The sequence below is a fragment of the Sturnira hondurensis genome, unplaced genomic scaffold, assembly GCF_014824575.4.
Source record: "Sturnira hondurensis isolate 20B ecotype Veracruz unplaced genomic scaffold, ASM1482457v3 Scaffold0015509, whole genome shotgun sequence".
Classification (NCBI taxonomy): Eukaryota; Metazoa; Chordata; class Mammalia; order Chiroptera; family Phyllostomidae; genus Sturnira; species Sturnira hondurensis.
Window position 1 is genome coordinate 2230919 of NW_028088140.1, and position 15318 is coordinate 2246236.

Genomic DNA, 15318 nt, shown 5'->3' on the forward strand with positions numbered 1-15318 from the left:
TGGGAACACACCAAGTCTCTGGACCTAAGGTTCCCTGTGACTGACTGGGCTAGCTAGGGTGGGGGTAAAAAGCCCACATACCCCCAGACCTTCAGACGTTCGGATCTCATGTTTCTCCACCACTGCAATTTACAAGTTTGGCTGAGAAATTCCTGTCTGACATTTTTGTCAGCTCCTCAGTGTTTCTGACCCTCTTTTGGCTGCCATTTTTAGTAAGGGTAAAAGTTTCCCAGCTCAGGTGCATACCCATCTGTTAGTGGAGGGTGGGGCATTTGGCCCCTGCAGCTCACGCAGGTGCTGTATTTGCTTCCCCCACCAACTCCAGCTTCTCCTGAGTGACTCTGCCAGCCCAGGTTCTCACAGTCAGGTTGTCTTTGTTTATAGTTTGCCCCTGGCAGTAGCCTCCTTCCCCACCCCCTGCCTTTTTGCTTTTTCGGGCAGGCAGGGGCTGTTTTCCATGTTTTCTAGGGACTTCTGCTCCAACCTACCCTGTTACAATTTCTGTTCGTTCTGCTATGGGAAGAGTCAACCATGTCTTCAGCAAGGCCAAGATAAAAACCAATGTCTAGTGTTTCTGCTTCATATTAAAGCTTAGTCCTTTTGGAGCCCACAGGCATCTGCTAAGCCTTCTCAGTCTCCATCCAGGCAGCTTTGAGGCAGGAGATAGTTATGAAGGAGGAAACTTCGGAGGTGCCTCCAAAAAGCCCGCCAAAATCAGCCAGGAAATATCCATCCTGCAAGAATAGAATCCCTCAGCCCTTGAGGTCAATCTTTGCTCAGAGTTGGCCTGCTCCCATGTACTGTGGAGTGTACTATTGCTTAATAATCTGCTTTCTCTCTTTCTGCTTTAAACTCTCTGTGTGCTTGGTTCAATTCTTCGTCTGTGATCACCAAGAACCTGGTTACCTGTGCCCACCTGTGATAATTTAGCTTATTCTCGCTGCTCCAGTGGCACAGTCCACGTGGCTGCCAGCAATGCAGCTGTTTTGGCCACATGGCTATGGGCAGAGACTGTGCACTACACGGGATGAATACACTACCAGGTGGGCAAGAGAGTGCAGTCATTTTGGAGCCCATGCCACCTGCTGCCAGCCCTGTAGCTACTAGATGCGCCTGGTTGTGTGTTCCTGGGTGAGAGAGTGAGAGAGAGAGAGGGGGAGTGAGAGGGGGAGCTCCTTTGTCCCCCAGATTATATTAGCCTGGGCTTGGGATGAAAAGGTGCTTTTCCAAAAGAACCAATCAACTTTCCAAACTTCTGTGGTCTTTGTATTGCTTCACCCCCCAGTTACACGGACAGGTCCCTATGGTTCAGTGCTTCCTCCTGCACCCCCACCCCCACCATCTGGTACCAGGTGGGCAAAGGGAGGAGTATTAACCCCCTTGGTGGAGCAATACTGTAATGGAATATTCATAATATTCCTTCTACTCGTGTACTATACTTTTATTTGATTAAATTATCTTAGAGGACATTTGATTTGTGTCCATTTTTTGTTATTGTAAATGATGCTAGAATAAATATCCTTGAATAGAAGTCTTTGCCTATATGTCTTACTCCTTTAGAATTATTTAGAATCTTTAGGATGATCATTCAGTATCCAGCAGGAAAACTGAAACCTTTTAACAGTTGTTTTAACAAAGAGAATTTAATGTAGGGAATTGGTTAAATAGGGTTGAACATTTGTGTAAAGAAAGCTTGTAAAGCTAACAGGAAGGTTGGAGGTACAAATAGTGAATTCATGAAGCAACCACCTCTTTAGGTCTGGGGAAACAAAGAGTTGGATTATTAAAAACCAGACAGAAGCTCCTGAGTTGAGATGGTTTGTTCATAGGAGGGGAAAGGAATGTTCATTAAAAAGACATTCTGAAAAGGAAGAGGAAATGCCTGGCATTCCTTCTCCATGTCCCCTCCAGCTAAAAACAAACAAGTAATTCTTATGTGCTTTGGTAAAATAACCCAAACAAAAAGAATTTTGCCACCATAAACACTGAAACTTACCAAAATTCTGCAGAGATTTGGAAAGCAATTTAAAACATACATGTGATATAGAAACTGGGCTTTGTAGTGGCCATGATTGTCTCAAGCAAAGGAAAAAAAATATTGTAGGAATTAGGAAAAAATAAGAGGTCAAATTATACCGGAACATTCATTAATTGTAAGCCAATTCAAGTCCATTTGAATTTTTAAATGATTGGGGTTGATGGGATTTAAGCAACAGAGCTTCATGTATTCTTGAGCACGTGACTGTGCACACACTATGCCAGCTTCTAACTGATGCCTGGCTATCTTAGAAAGTAAAAGCAAAGAAGGTGAAAACTACGTAAAGAACTAGGCAAGGACCAACAGTAGGCCTTTAATAGCTGGTACACTCAGATGACCAGGTTTTCAATCTCTCTGAAGCTTTAATATATTTTACATAACCTCACTTCATAAAGCACAATCATAACTTGACTTCATGAAGTACAAAGAACTGACTGAAAAATTCACTTTGGCAGCCTTCCTGCCTACTTCCACCAAATCATTAGCTGACAGGTAGTGAAATAAAGCATAGGCAACTTAGCTCCACTGTATAAGCAGCACCAGATAGCTCCAAACCATATGGGTAGAGATGTATAGAAGAACTGAAAGCTAAGTTCACTATTTCCCACAAAACTCCAAAAGACCCACAGATGGCATTTAGCTCCATAGTTAACCGGCCTGCAGGTCAGCAGGAAGCTCGTTTAGCAAGCTGACAGTCCAGGAGACAGCAGTTTTCAGAGTGCTCCCGAAGTAATTTCCTGTGTGAAAAGCTCACTGCTGTTCTTGCATTCCTCAGGGTGCGTTTCTTATCATCCCAGAGGATGTTGCTCTTCCCCAGGAAGAGGAAGGAACCAGTTGTTACTGGATGTGTGGGCTGAGAGCTGTCAGGCATTTTCGGCATGCCTCTGTCTCAGCTGTGGGAACTCGGGAGGTGGCTCAGATTCCCGGTCCTGGGACCGCCGACAGTTATTACTGCAGCAGTTGGGGTCACAGTTTAGAAATACAGTATCTCAGGCAGTTGGAAGGCAGAAATAATACCTGGAGCTTCAACACCTCCAGTATCCAGAAATGTGCTAATTTTCTAAAGGAAATTATAAAAAGTATTTACTCTGTTGGGCTCCCAGATAGCATGTTTTATAATTTGTAGAGTCACAGTATCTCTCTCCCCATCCCTCCCAGTCTCACACACATACACATATACATACAACTATCTACCTACCTATTTATATACACACACATATACGTTTCACACAAAAGTTTAAGTGGAGGGTGAGCAAAGTTTTGCAGGTTATTAAGAAACAAAAGACTAAGAAAGAACTTTTGACCTTCCCCTTTACCTGCCTAATGGAATTCGGAAAGAAAAACCTGCTTAAAGGAAAGGAACATCACACACCTCAGCATCACAATAGAAACCAAATGTGGCAGGCGGGGAGAAACCCAGCAAAGCCTGTTTGCTGAGCTTCCACTCCGCTCCACTGTCTCTGGGCCCAGCAACAGTTTGTTGACCACATGTTCTTTCTCCTCTACCTGTGAGTTAGCGGCTTTCTCTTAAAAACCCCAGGCCCGGCCTCCTTCTCCTTCTTCCAGAATGGCATATAAACCCCAACCGCCCAATGCATCTGTGGGTGTCATGTTCTTATGGCACCCCCACATGTACATCTATATAAATTTTGGACATTTTCTCCTGTTAATCTGTTTCATGTTAATTTGATTATTAACCCAGCTACAGGCACGTAGAAGGTGGGAGGAAAATTATTTTTTGTGCTCCCACCAAGTCCTAAATCACTTTTTGTCAACAGGTATACGGACCAGTTTTACCAAATCAAGTATTATTTAACTAGGATTATCTTAAAAGCTTTAATTAGTTTAAAATTTTTAGTAAAAAACCCACTCATTAATGTAAGCTTTCTTTCCCTGTGATCTTGAAATTAGAAGGAAGGAAGCTCAAGTTAGTAAAATTTTCAATTTGGCTAAATCAAACATGGAATTTAGTGATTACTATGATTTTTATTAAAAAGTACATTTTATTTGGAGGAAGTAAGAAAGCCTCTAACCCACACTATTAATCTCTTTTTACTATCTTAGTAAATGTTACAGATTTCCAGATCTTTATTTCCAAACAACAAAAAAGCACCCCAAACCAAAATAAACAAAAAATATCCTGTATTCTTTTAACAGACTAAAAAGTTTTAGTTTTTTAAAAAACTAAAGGAAAAAAAAAAACCCAAAACCTTACAACCCTAAAGCATTTTTTAAGGTCACCTATCGCATTCACAACTGTTGGGACTTTGCATAACATACAACTCCTGATATGCTTCGAAAGCAAGGATACGACTAATTTGGAAATAGTCCCTTCCCATCTCTAGCGTTAATACTTTCTCTCTTATCTCTAAAATAACTTAGACCTAAAAATACATATGTGTTGTATTTTCTATTTTTAAATGGTAAGAAATCTGTGAAAATGTATTTTTCATCCTTTACTTCTGTCAATTATCATGTATGTCTTATTTTTAAAATGTCTCTGACAATTTAATTCCCTTATTTCTTACAATTTCAAAAGGCAATGATGTGTTAAACACAGAAGCTTAGTCACTGTGGCTGAAAGCCTTTTTAAAAGAGAGGGTTTATTAAGCCACGAAGGACCAGGTCCGGGGACCTGAAATCTAAGCCAGCCGCAGCAGCAGCAGCAGCGGCGCTGGGTGGAAAGGCTGCTACTGGGTGTCCACTGCCCTGGAGTTGAGGAGCGCTTTTCGACATCACGTTTTGGGGATGGAAGATATGAGTTGTTTTGAAAGAATTTATATTGACTACAGATAAGGGGATGGGACAAGGTGAGGCGGGTGGTTCAGGGATAGGTGCAGAGTCCATGAGGAAGAAGCGTTTGCTACTTTGGACTGGCTGTTTGTAAGCAACAGTCCTGAAGTTCATGTGTAAGGAAGAAGCTGAGGCTCCTGGGGCTTGGCTGTGCCTGGCTTTTTTTTTTTTTTTTTTTTAAGATAATTGTAGAAATAGCCACCTGGAAGTTAATTGAAAATTCCAGCATAAATTCAGGAATGTGAGCGGTATCTGTCTGCTGGCCCCAGGTATAAAAGGCAAACCGCCTAACTGCTCTCTTTCTTTCTCTCATGCTCTGGTTGCCATAATTTAGAACATCTCAGGATTTTTTTTCTCTTGTCAGTTTTAAAATTATTTCCCAACTCTGATAAGAATTCTTTTTACTGCTACTAAGCATTTTAGAGGGACACTTAACTTTTTGGGTCACTGCATAAAAAATTACTGTATCTGATCACTTAACAAAAAAGACTTTTAAGAAAACGAGGATAAACGGCGGAAGGCACTACCCAGTGAGTTCAGAGACCGATTCTGCAAGTGCCTATGCTCATTTCCCTTCCAATGCTTAGAGCAGGGGCGGGAGGCAGCCGAGAACCAGTGCTTACAGATAAAAATGTTTCCTAAAGCTTAGTAAACAACAAAGTTACACACAAACATATTTTGCTTCAGAAATCATATGCACTAATCTTAGAAATCAAATGCCACCTTAAACTGTCGCAAAGTTTAGAAATTTAAAAAAGAACCTCACCGATCTCCAAATTTAGAGGCTGTTATATGCAAATCAAGGAATGTTAGCATACAGATAAGTAATGAAGGCAGAAATTTTGTACAACATGATTTTTATTAATTTTCCTAAAAAAGGAAATGAAAATCTGGGGACAATAAATTGCATATTGCCATCTTATACCCTCAAAGTTATAAATTTTAGTTTTAAGACATTTAGGTTAGCATACACTATGTTCTTTCAAGTAACTCTTTTAAAATCTTTGCTTACATAAGCAGTTAGGAACTGGAATAACTGAACTAGTTACGCAATGTTGTTTAGCAACCAAGACAAACGGTTGCCACAACACCCATGGAGATGTTCTCTCTTTATGTGCAAGTTTACTCTTTATATGTCCATATATTTTGTCAATATATTAATATTTTTCACATAGCATATTCCATATGACATCTTCCATGAAAGTACATAACCTTTTTCTTCCTAAAAATAGGCTCATGTAAAAACCTTTCCAGAAGTGAAATGAATACACTTTGCTGAAAAATATCAATCTAAATGACATCTAAGGAGCGTACTTTATCACTGCACTTCCCAAAGTCACAGCAACAGCAGAGGTTCTCTTGCACTCATTTGCTGATCACTTTACTGATCCTAGTGACAGAAAACACCACAATTCTTTTTCTTTCTGCAACCCCACTGGCAAAAACAACTGGAAGGAAGCCAGATTAGGCCGTTCTGAGATTACTCAGGGCTGCACCTTACTGCCTGTCCCTGGGGAAAGGACAGAGGGAATTCCACAGCTGATAGCCTATCAGGAAATCCCCTTGGCTCTGCCTTCAAAATACATCCAGAATCCCACTGCTTATCATCAACTCCTCCGCAGGCAACACAGGTCAAGCAACCATGGTCTCCTGTTGGATTATTTCACTAGCTTTCTAATCTATCTTCTTGTTCCCCTTTACAACACCCTCCCTCACCCACCCAATTCTCAACACAGTAAGCAGCCAAAGTGAACCTGTTAAAACAGGTCAGGTCATATCCCTCCTCTGAAGGAAACCCTCGTGACTCCTGTGTCACTCTTCATCCGGCCTTCTAGCATTGCTCCCACTTGCCTGCTCCTTCCAAAAAATTCATATAACTTGTTCCCTTCACCCCTTCAGTTCTTTACTCAAATGTCACCAGCAACGTGACTCTTGTCCTGACCATCCTATCTAAATTACACCCATGACTCTTGACTCTTACTAGCAACATGACTCTTGTCCTGACCATCCTATCTAAATTACACCCTCTTCCTATCTTCCTGCAGTGCTTTTTCTCCTTTGCATGTTTTGTCTACAATACTATATAGTCTATTTTTAAAAAATATTTTCTTTATCTTTAGAGGGGAAGGGAAGGAGAGAAGGAGAGAAATATCAATGTATGGTTGCCTCTCGTGAGTCCCCTGCAGGGAACTGGCCTGAAACCCAGGCATGTGCCCTGACTGGGAATCGAACCGTGATCGTGTGGTTCACAGGCCTGTGCTCAGTCCACTGAGCTACACCACCCAGGGCTATAGTCTATTTTTTGAATTTTTGAATTGCTTGCCTCCCCCACTACAATGTAGAATGTAGACTTCTCTGGAACAGGTGTTTTTCTTTTGTTTACTTTTTCTAATGTCAAGAACCAGTAAGTGGCACAGAATAGTTATTTTAAAAATACCAAGAGCCAAAAATGTGAGTGGCTGTGTTCCCTGCTTTCTACATCTGCTATCTATTGAGTTACTCAACTTAAAGACCTCAAACTTGACTGATGGGCTTTTATTACCTTGGTATGTATTGTATTTTCAATTACTTCTGAGGGATCTACTTCTACCTTGCTGTCCCCACTTGGAACGTCCCTATCAAAATTCTACCCATCTGTGGTCAGGCCAAGAACTGGCCAAAGGTTTTCTTCTAGAGAAGTCCTCTAACCCATTCATGATCCTTTCTGAACACTCCCATTAACCACCTTCTATTGAACACTGTGCACACTTGGCATCGGGTATACCGAAACTGCCACCTGTTTCTTACCCTGCTATTTCTGCCGAGCTAGCGTGTAAGTCTCTTGAGGTAGAGCAGCCGGCCTCACACTCCCCCTCAGCTTCTGATGTAACATCTTCATGCAGTGTGGCTTAACTATTTTGATTGATGAGCAGCAAAAAACTGTAGACATTGATATTTTTCTGTGATGTGATTGCAACTTCTCAGTTTATTGTAAAGAATTCAGTTGCCCTGAAACACTGCCCTGCACTCCACAGAAAGGCGTGCACATTACTTTCATGTACCCTGCAGCTGACAGAATGAAGATGAGATACTGCTTCAGTTCCCTGAGAAGAGTGAGTTTTCTGACACTCAGGGAAACACTGGCTACATTATCAACTTCATTTTCTTCATTTGTAGGACAAATAACAAAATTAATACTTTGAAACAAAGTATGGTTTATATATAAATAAAAATTGTAATAATCCCAGAGTATTATAAATATATTTTGTTTAATCAGTACGTTACTTATTTATGAGTTTAAATATTTTAAAATTTTATTTATTTATTTTTACAGAGGAGAAGGGAGGGAGAAAGAAAGGGAGAGAAACATCAATGTGTGGTTGCTTCTTGCACGCCCCCTACTGGGGACCCAGACTGAAACCCAGGCATGTGCCCTGACTGGGAATTGAACGGACAACTCTTTGGTTCGCAGTCTGGTGCTCAATCCTCTGAGCTACACCAGTCAGGGATATAATCAGTATTAAAAAAAAAAACAAAAAGGCATTTTATATTAGGATACAGAAGAGAAATTCCTGCATTGCTGCTAGCCTTTGAGTGGGGCAGGGGAACTGGAACATCTGACGTGGCTATATCACATCAACGAAAATGTTAAATGTCTTTACACAAGTTTGATGAAAAACCCTGGTCTCACTATAACTGAATAAATGAAAACAATATAAAATTCAATAGAATCTTGACCTGAATAATTTTTTATGAAATCAGTATATAAGTGACAACATAATGAGAATAGATTAAAAAATTTGAGATCAATATTATTAAATATGTCTGTAAGACAGCCAGTATATGCCTTTACAGACACTATTTTACAACAACCCTTTGAAAATGTATATTGGTAACAGCTTATTTTGATCCCAAAGTATTGTATCAAATTTCTTGCCTGGTGTTAGAGATACAAGTGCAAGCCACAAAGACACCGCCTGTTAACACTGAATGAGATTCCTCCTGCTGTGTATTACGAAGGCATCAGAGCACAGGTATCAGCGCACTTAGAAATCCTCCTGCACATAAGAGTAACTCAAGCCAAAGCTGAAATAGAAGCCAGCTATTTCCTACACCATAACAGACCTGCTTTTATGCTAAGGAATTTCTAAGGTTTAAAGAGTAATCTTTTTATGCCTCATCTTGATGAAATAAATTTCTAAGGAAATTTTCTTCCTGTTTACAAAAACCCAATAAACAAATCTCCAAATAAACGGTAACACAATAACAAAAACCAAACTCACTTTAAATACTGCTTTCATTGAATTCCAGTATTTATCTGGGTTTTTAAAATTATAATCACAGGAAAAGTTCACAGTACATATCTAATGCAATGGTGCTTCATGCCAGACTAGAAACAATTCTCCTTCACAACTATCTCTCATTTGTTGTGCAGAACAAAAGGAAAATAGCCAAGGTATTAAGAAAGTAGCCACAGATTAAGAATTACTAGCTGGTTAATGGGAAGACAAAATGATAAAAGTGATTTCACTTTTGTTTTGTAACCAATTATCTATCAATGAACTAAAAAGATTATGTATACACATGAAAGAGACAACCTACCAAATGAGAGAAGATATTTGCAAAAGGCCCTGGCTGGTGTAGCTTAGTGGATTGAGCGCCCACCTGTGAATCAAAGGGTCACTGGTTTGATTCCCAGTCAGGGCACATGCCTGGGTTGCAGGCCAGGACCTCAGTAGGGGACACAGGAGATGTTTCTCTCCCTCTCTTCTTCCCACCCTTCCTTTCTGTCTAAATATAAATAAAATATTTTAAAACATATTTGCAAATGATATATTCAATAAGGGATTAATATAAAAATATATAAAGAACTCATACAACTTAACAGCAGTAGATAAGTAAATAAATAAATTCAATTTTAAAATGGATAGAAGACCTGAAAAACATTTCTCCCAGGAGAAGATACAGATGAACAATTGACATGAAAAGATGCTCAACATTACTAATCATTAGGGAAATGCAAATTAAAGCCACAATGAATACCGCCCCCCAATTGTCAGAATGGCTAATATCACTAAATCAACAAATAGCAAGTGCTGTTAAGGATGTGGAGAAAAGGGAAACCCGTGGGAGTGTAAATTAGTGTGGCCACTGTAGAAAACAGTATGGAGGTTCCCCCCAAAACACTGAAAGTAGAGCTTCCACATGATTCAGCAGTTTTACTTCTGGGAATTCAGCCAAAGGAAACAAAAACTCTAACGCACCCCTATGTTTATTTCCTCTAGCATTACTAGTAATGCCCAAAACATAGAAGCAACATAGATGTCTATCAATAAATGAGTTAATAAGTAAGATTTGGTGTACACACACACACACACACACGAGTATTATTCAGTAATGAAAACGAGTAAAACCTTGCCATTGTGACAATATGGATGGATTGCAAAAGTATTATGCTAAGTGAAATAAGTCAGATGAAGAAGACAGGTAATCTACATGGTATCACTTGTATGTGGAACCTAACGGACACAAAATAATGAATAAACAAAACAGAACAGAATCCAACCCACAGATGCAGAGAACAAGCTGATGGTTGCCAAAGGGGAGAAGATGGGAGGAATGGAAAAGAAAAAAGAAAAAAAATTAAGAAAGAAAAAAATTTTTAAAAGCACTCAAAATCTACTTTATTTTTAAGAATTTATTTACTTTTAGAGAGAGAGAAAAGAAGGGAGAAAGAGACAGTGACACTGATGTGACAGAGAAACATCAATAAGTTGCCTCTTACATGCACCCTGACCAGGGACACAACCTGAAACCTGGGGACAGATCCCACAACCTAGGCATGTGTCTTGACTGGGAACAGAACCAGCAACCTTTTGTTTTGTGAGAGATTCCAACTGACTGAGCCATATTGGTCAGAGCTAAAGACATTCCTTTTTAAAAAAAATTATATTTTATCACAGTTGTCCCAATTTTTCCCCCTTTGTCCCCTGACTCAGAGCCCCACTCTCCCTCAGGCAATCCCCACAATATTGTTCATGTCCATGGGTCATGTGTATATGTTTTGGCTACTCCATTTCCTATACTGTACTTTACATTCCTGTGGCTATTCTGTAACTATCCATCTGTACTTTTTACAAATCCCCTCACCTCTTCACCCACTCTAACTTCTTTTCTCCTGCTTTTAAGAATCTCTATCTTTAATCTTTGGCCTTTTAATTATGACGTATTTTGGAGTGGGCCTCTCTGCACCCATCATAACTGGGACTCTCTGTGCTTCCTGGACTTGTATATCTATTTCCTTCGCCAAATTAGGCAAGTTTTCTCTCATTGTTTTTCCAGATGGATTTCAAATTTCTTGCTCTTTCTCTTCTCCTTCTGGCACCCCTATAATGCAAATGTTGGACCTCTTAAAGTTGTCCCAGAGCCTGTTTATACTATCTTCATTTTTTTCTTCTTGTTCTGCATGATTGTTTTTTGTTTCCTTATGTTCTAAGTCATTGATTTGATTCTCAGCTTCATTCATTCTACTGTTGTTTCCCTGTAAATTGTTCTTCATTTTAATTAGTGTATCCTTCATTTCTGACTGGGTGTTTTTTTTATGCTGCTAAGATCCTCCCTAAGTGCCTTGAGCATCCTTATAACCAGTGTTTTGAATTCTGCATCTGACAGATTGCTTATTTCCATTTCATTTAGCTCTTTACCTAGAGTTTTGTTCTGTTCTTTAATTTGGGCCATGTTTCTTTATCTCCTCATTTTAGCAGCCTCCTATGTTTGTTTCTATGTATTAGGCAGAGCTGCTGTGACTCCAGGTCTTGGTAGCATGGCCTAATATAGTAGATGTCTTGTAGTAGATGTAGTAGATCACCCAAGCTGGGCACTCGAGACATGCCCTTTGTATAGGCTGAATACACCTTCCTCTTGTAGTTGAGCCTTGGACCCTGTTGGCAGGTCAATGGGAGGGATTTACCCAGGCCAGTAAGTTGCAAGGATTGGCTGTAACAACTTACCGCCAGCTTCCACCCTCTGTGGAGGATCAGCTGTGCAGGGGAAGGGTGGTGGTGCTCTGACGTGGTCTGTGGTTATGCACTAGGTATGCAACACTGGAGTTTCCTGGGTGTTGCAGGCCAAGGTCAGCCCCCACCAGTGTTCTACCCAGGGCCACAGTGCATAAACTATAAAGCAATCTGAGACGGCTGCTACTTGTGCTGGGCTTGGAGGTTCCCAGGTGAAAACAGGCTGTGAACCTAAGCTGGCTGCTTCTAGTGCCAGGCCTTGGGCCACTTAGGAAGAGGTACAAGGGTTGGGGGCTCATCAAGGCAGCTGTTGCTTGTTTCAGAGAATTTAGGAAGTTGTCAGGCATGAGCCAGGACCAGCCATTCTTATGGAAAAGCCATTGTTAACAGCTTGGGTTGGTCTGTAAGTTGGGTGGGACAGCGCCTTAGATGATCTCCAAGGCTGGGCAAACATTTTTAGCCAGGTTGATGGAGTCTCAGATATGGCACTTGCCTGCCAATTCTGTGGCTCTGTGGGAGGACGGTTCCGAAGAGGGACAATGGCCTCTGCCTGCTTTTCTGGGGGACAGCTGTCCCCCTTTTCTCTCCTTGATACCAGATACTTCAGTTTCTCCATGTATGCCACTGGGACTTTCAAGCTGCTATCCCGGTGCTGGAGCTCAGAGGCAGTAAGTCTGAGTAAATCTGTGTGTGGGTTCTTTAAAAGAAACTGCTCGGGACTCCAGAAGTTTCTTTGACCAACTCAATCCCTGCTGGTTTTTGCAGCAAAAAGTTATGGGAACTTTTCATCCTGGCAATGTAACCCTGGGCTTGGGGGCTTGGGGGCTTGGGGGCTTGGGGGCTTGGGGGCTTGGGGGCTTGGTGTTGGGCTGGGACTCCTCACTCCCAAGATAGCCCTCCTGAATTTTTATCATGGATGTGGGACCAGGCAGTTCTGCATCTTTGTCCCTCTTACCAGTCTGGATGGATGTGGTCTCTTTAATTCTGGCAGACTTCCACCCAGCTTGACTTCTAACGGTTCTAAGTGATGGCTGTCTTATAGTTTAGTTGTAGCTTCGATGTGGTTGTGTGAGGAGTTGAGCTGGGTTTACCTATGCCTCCATCTTGACTGGAATTCTGAAGAGAGTCTTTATAAAAGTCTAAATGCTTTATGAGCGTGTACTCCTTCAGAAAATGCCCTAGTAAAATATCTAAAATCAGGAGTCTATATACCTTGCCTGGAGGCAGTGATCTTCCAGGTTATAAAACAATCTACCTAGATAAGACTTTATAAACCTAATCCCAAACTAGTTTATAGCAAACACATTTTTGTCTTCCTGTGCTTTCCTGTTTTTTGTTTGTTTGTTTTATTTTTATGTAGATCAAGCACACAATTCTATGTAACAGTGGAGTCTTCCTTTTAATGCTCATGTACTGGGTTGAACCATGGGGAATCCTGATATTAGACCATTTTACCTACAAAATGGCAATTTTATATAATTTAACTTAATATTATCCTTATATGGATAATAATTACGCTCTTCAGTCTTATTCTGTTCTGTATCAGAACTGCAAACTTTTCGTGAGTTTGTTATACAGAATTGTCTTCTAGAAGTCCCACATACACTAAATTCCTGAGTTAGCTTGCTCTAACATAGACTAGCTGACTCTGGCACCTCTGAAATACCACCCAAAGCTGGACACCCTGCTAGCAATGGCTAGGTGACAGTTAGCTACCTCCATAGCACACAGCCTGTCCAGAACATCTGGACTCCTCAGGTCATGAAGCTCTGCAAAGCTTGAAGGTATTGGGCAGGAAGAGTCAGTCTCAAAGCGTGGACTCTGGGTGTTTGAAGATTTGTGGTATCTCGGAGGTCAGCACATCCTATTTTAACCTATGACTGCCTCCTAAGAAGGCAGCACATCTCAAAACACCTAGTTTTTGCTCCTCTCACTACCAAGGGCCGAACCCGACTCTCCACAATTTGTGAACTTGAGCAGCCTTTCTGTAGTGGCACCATCACAGTGGTGTCCCCGCAGACCACCCACTCCTCTCATTCATCCTCATCCAGCTGCACTGATCAGCAGGACGGAGGGCAACAGTGACCTGTCTTGCAAAGGTTAATGGATTCAAATAGAAAGGCTGAGATTCATTTTTGAAGATGCTGGATGTGCTGAGTAAATAAATTACCTGTATGGAATTTCTACAAACAAGATTGTAAGTATTAGAAATATTTCCAAATGCCTGCATTATCCACCAGGAGGGATTAACAAAGGGAAACGATTTCTTTTAAGGAGAAGACCACAAGTACGTTTAACACCTCTGACAGGCAATGAACAAAGAAGAAAATCTGTTCTGTGACAGCACGTGAGATGTCACCTGGGTGGCACCGAGAGAAGAAACAGTGAGCACGGGTCAGACTGAGCTCCAGGTCTAAGTGAAGGCTGTTCCAGAAATTGTGCTGCTCCCCCTTGTGACCATTTAGCCACATTGTAAATTTGACCTTGTACAAGGTTTTTTCTATGCAAAAAATGTTAGGCTAATTAGCTCACTTCTGACCTCGTGTCCCACACATTTTTAAGAAAAATGGATTGTGATGGAAAATTAAATAGCACTTAAATGTCAAAGAAAACTTACTGTGGTAGAATCGAAAGAAAGGATGTCCACAACAGGGGGTGTAGAGGTCTGCAGGTCCATTACCTCAAGTTTTGGATTGATCTGTATATATACATAAGGAAAATTAATATTAGATCTTTATACCATATGAAGCTGGATGCCATTTGTAAAATTTAGAGGGTATTTTCTAATACATTCTAAAGTTAAATTATATTGGTATATTTAATAACATGAATGTAACAATTTTAAACAAAATTTGGCTACCAAATCTATCAAAGTATAAGACCAAGTGAGGACTTCGCCAAGATGGAGGCATAGGTGGAAACACTGTGCCTTCTCCCACAACCAAGTTTGAATACAACAAAGGTTTGGAGAACAAAGACACAGCCAAAGGACAGAAAATTGAATTATACGGAAGTCCGACAACCACTAGTTGTTCAACGGGGACGGTAAGAGGGCCGGAGCCAGCAGCAGAGCAGGGTCGGGCAGGACAGGTCCCCTGACCTAGGCGCGCAGGCAGCCCGGAACCAGTCAGGATGCGGGGCAGACTGACCTCGGTCGCACATTCGCGCACAGTGAGACCGACCACACAGGCCCCTGGGGGCGAGGGCTTACGGTGGTGGCACACTCACGTGCAGTGGGACGAAACGTGTGGACCCGGTGACGGTGGCAGCTGCGGCACCAGTGGCACCAGTGGGGGCTGCGGCGGCAGGCGGCAGACGGGACGCCATTGTTCCTCTTTGACCCCGCCCCCACATACAACATCACAACCCAGCAACTTAGTTGCCCTGCTCTAGTGAACACCTTAGGGCTCTGATCCTGCTATATAACAGGCACAAACAGCCCAAAAGATGGCGCAAGAAGAACTCAAAGTCCCAGAGCTGATAACTCTCAGC

General features: G+C 41.4%; 1 protein-coding gene across 3 annotated transcripts in view; it reads right to left on the reverse strand.

Moving 5' to 3' along the window:
- POC1B (POC1 centriolar protein B) overlaps positions 1-15318 on the reverse strand; it is a 108347-nt gene that overhangs the window by 25488 nt on the left and 67541 nt on the right. For all 3 annotated transcript variants that reach the window (XM_037064646.1, XM_037064647.1, XM_037064648.1), the window contains one exon: positions 14444-14524. In XM_037064646.1, the coding sequence (XP_036920541.1) occupies positions 14444-14524 (81 nt within the window). The remainder of the gene's footprint in view (positions 1-14443; positions 14525-15318) is intronic.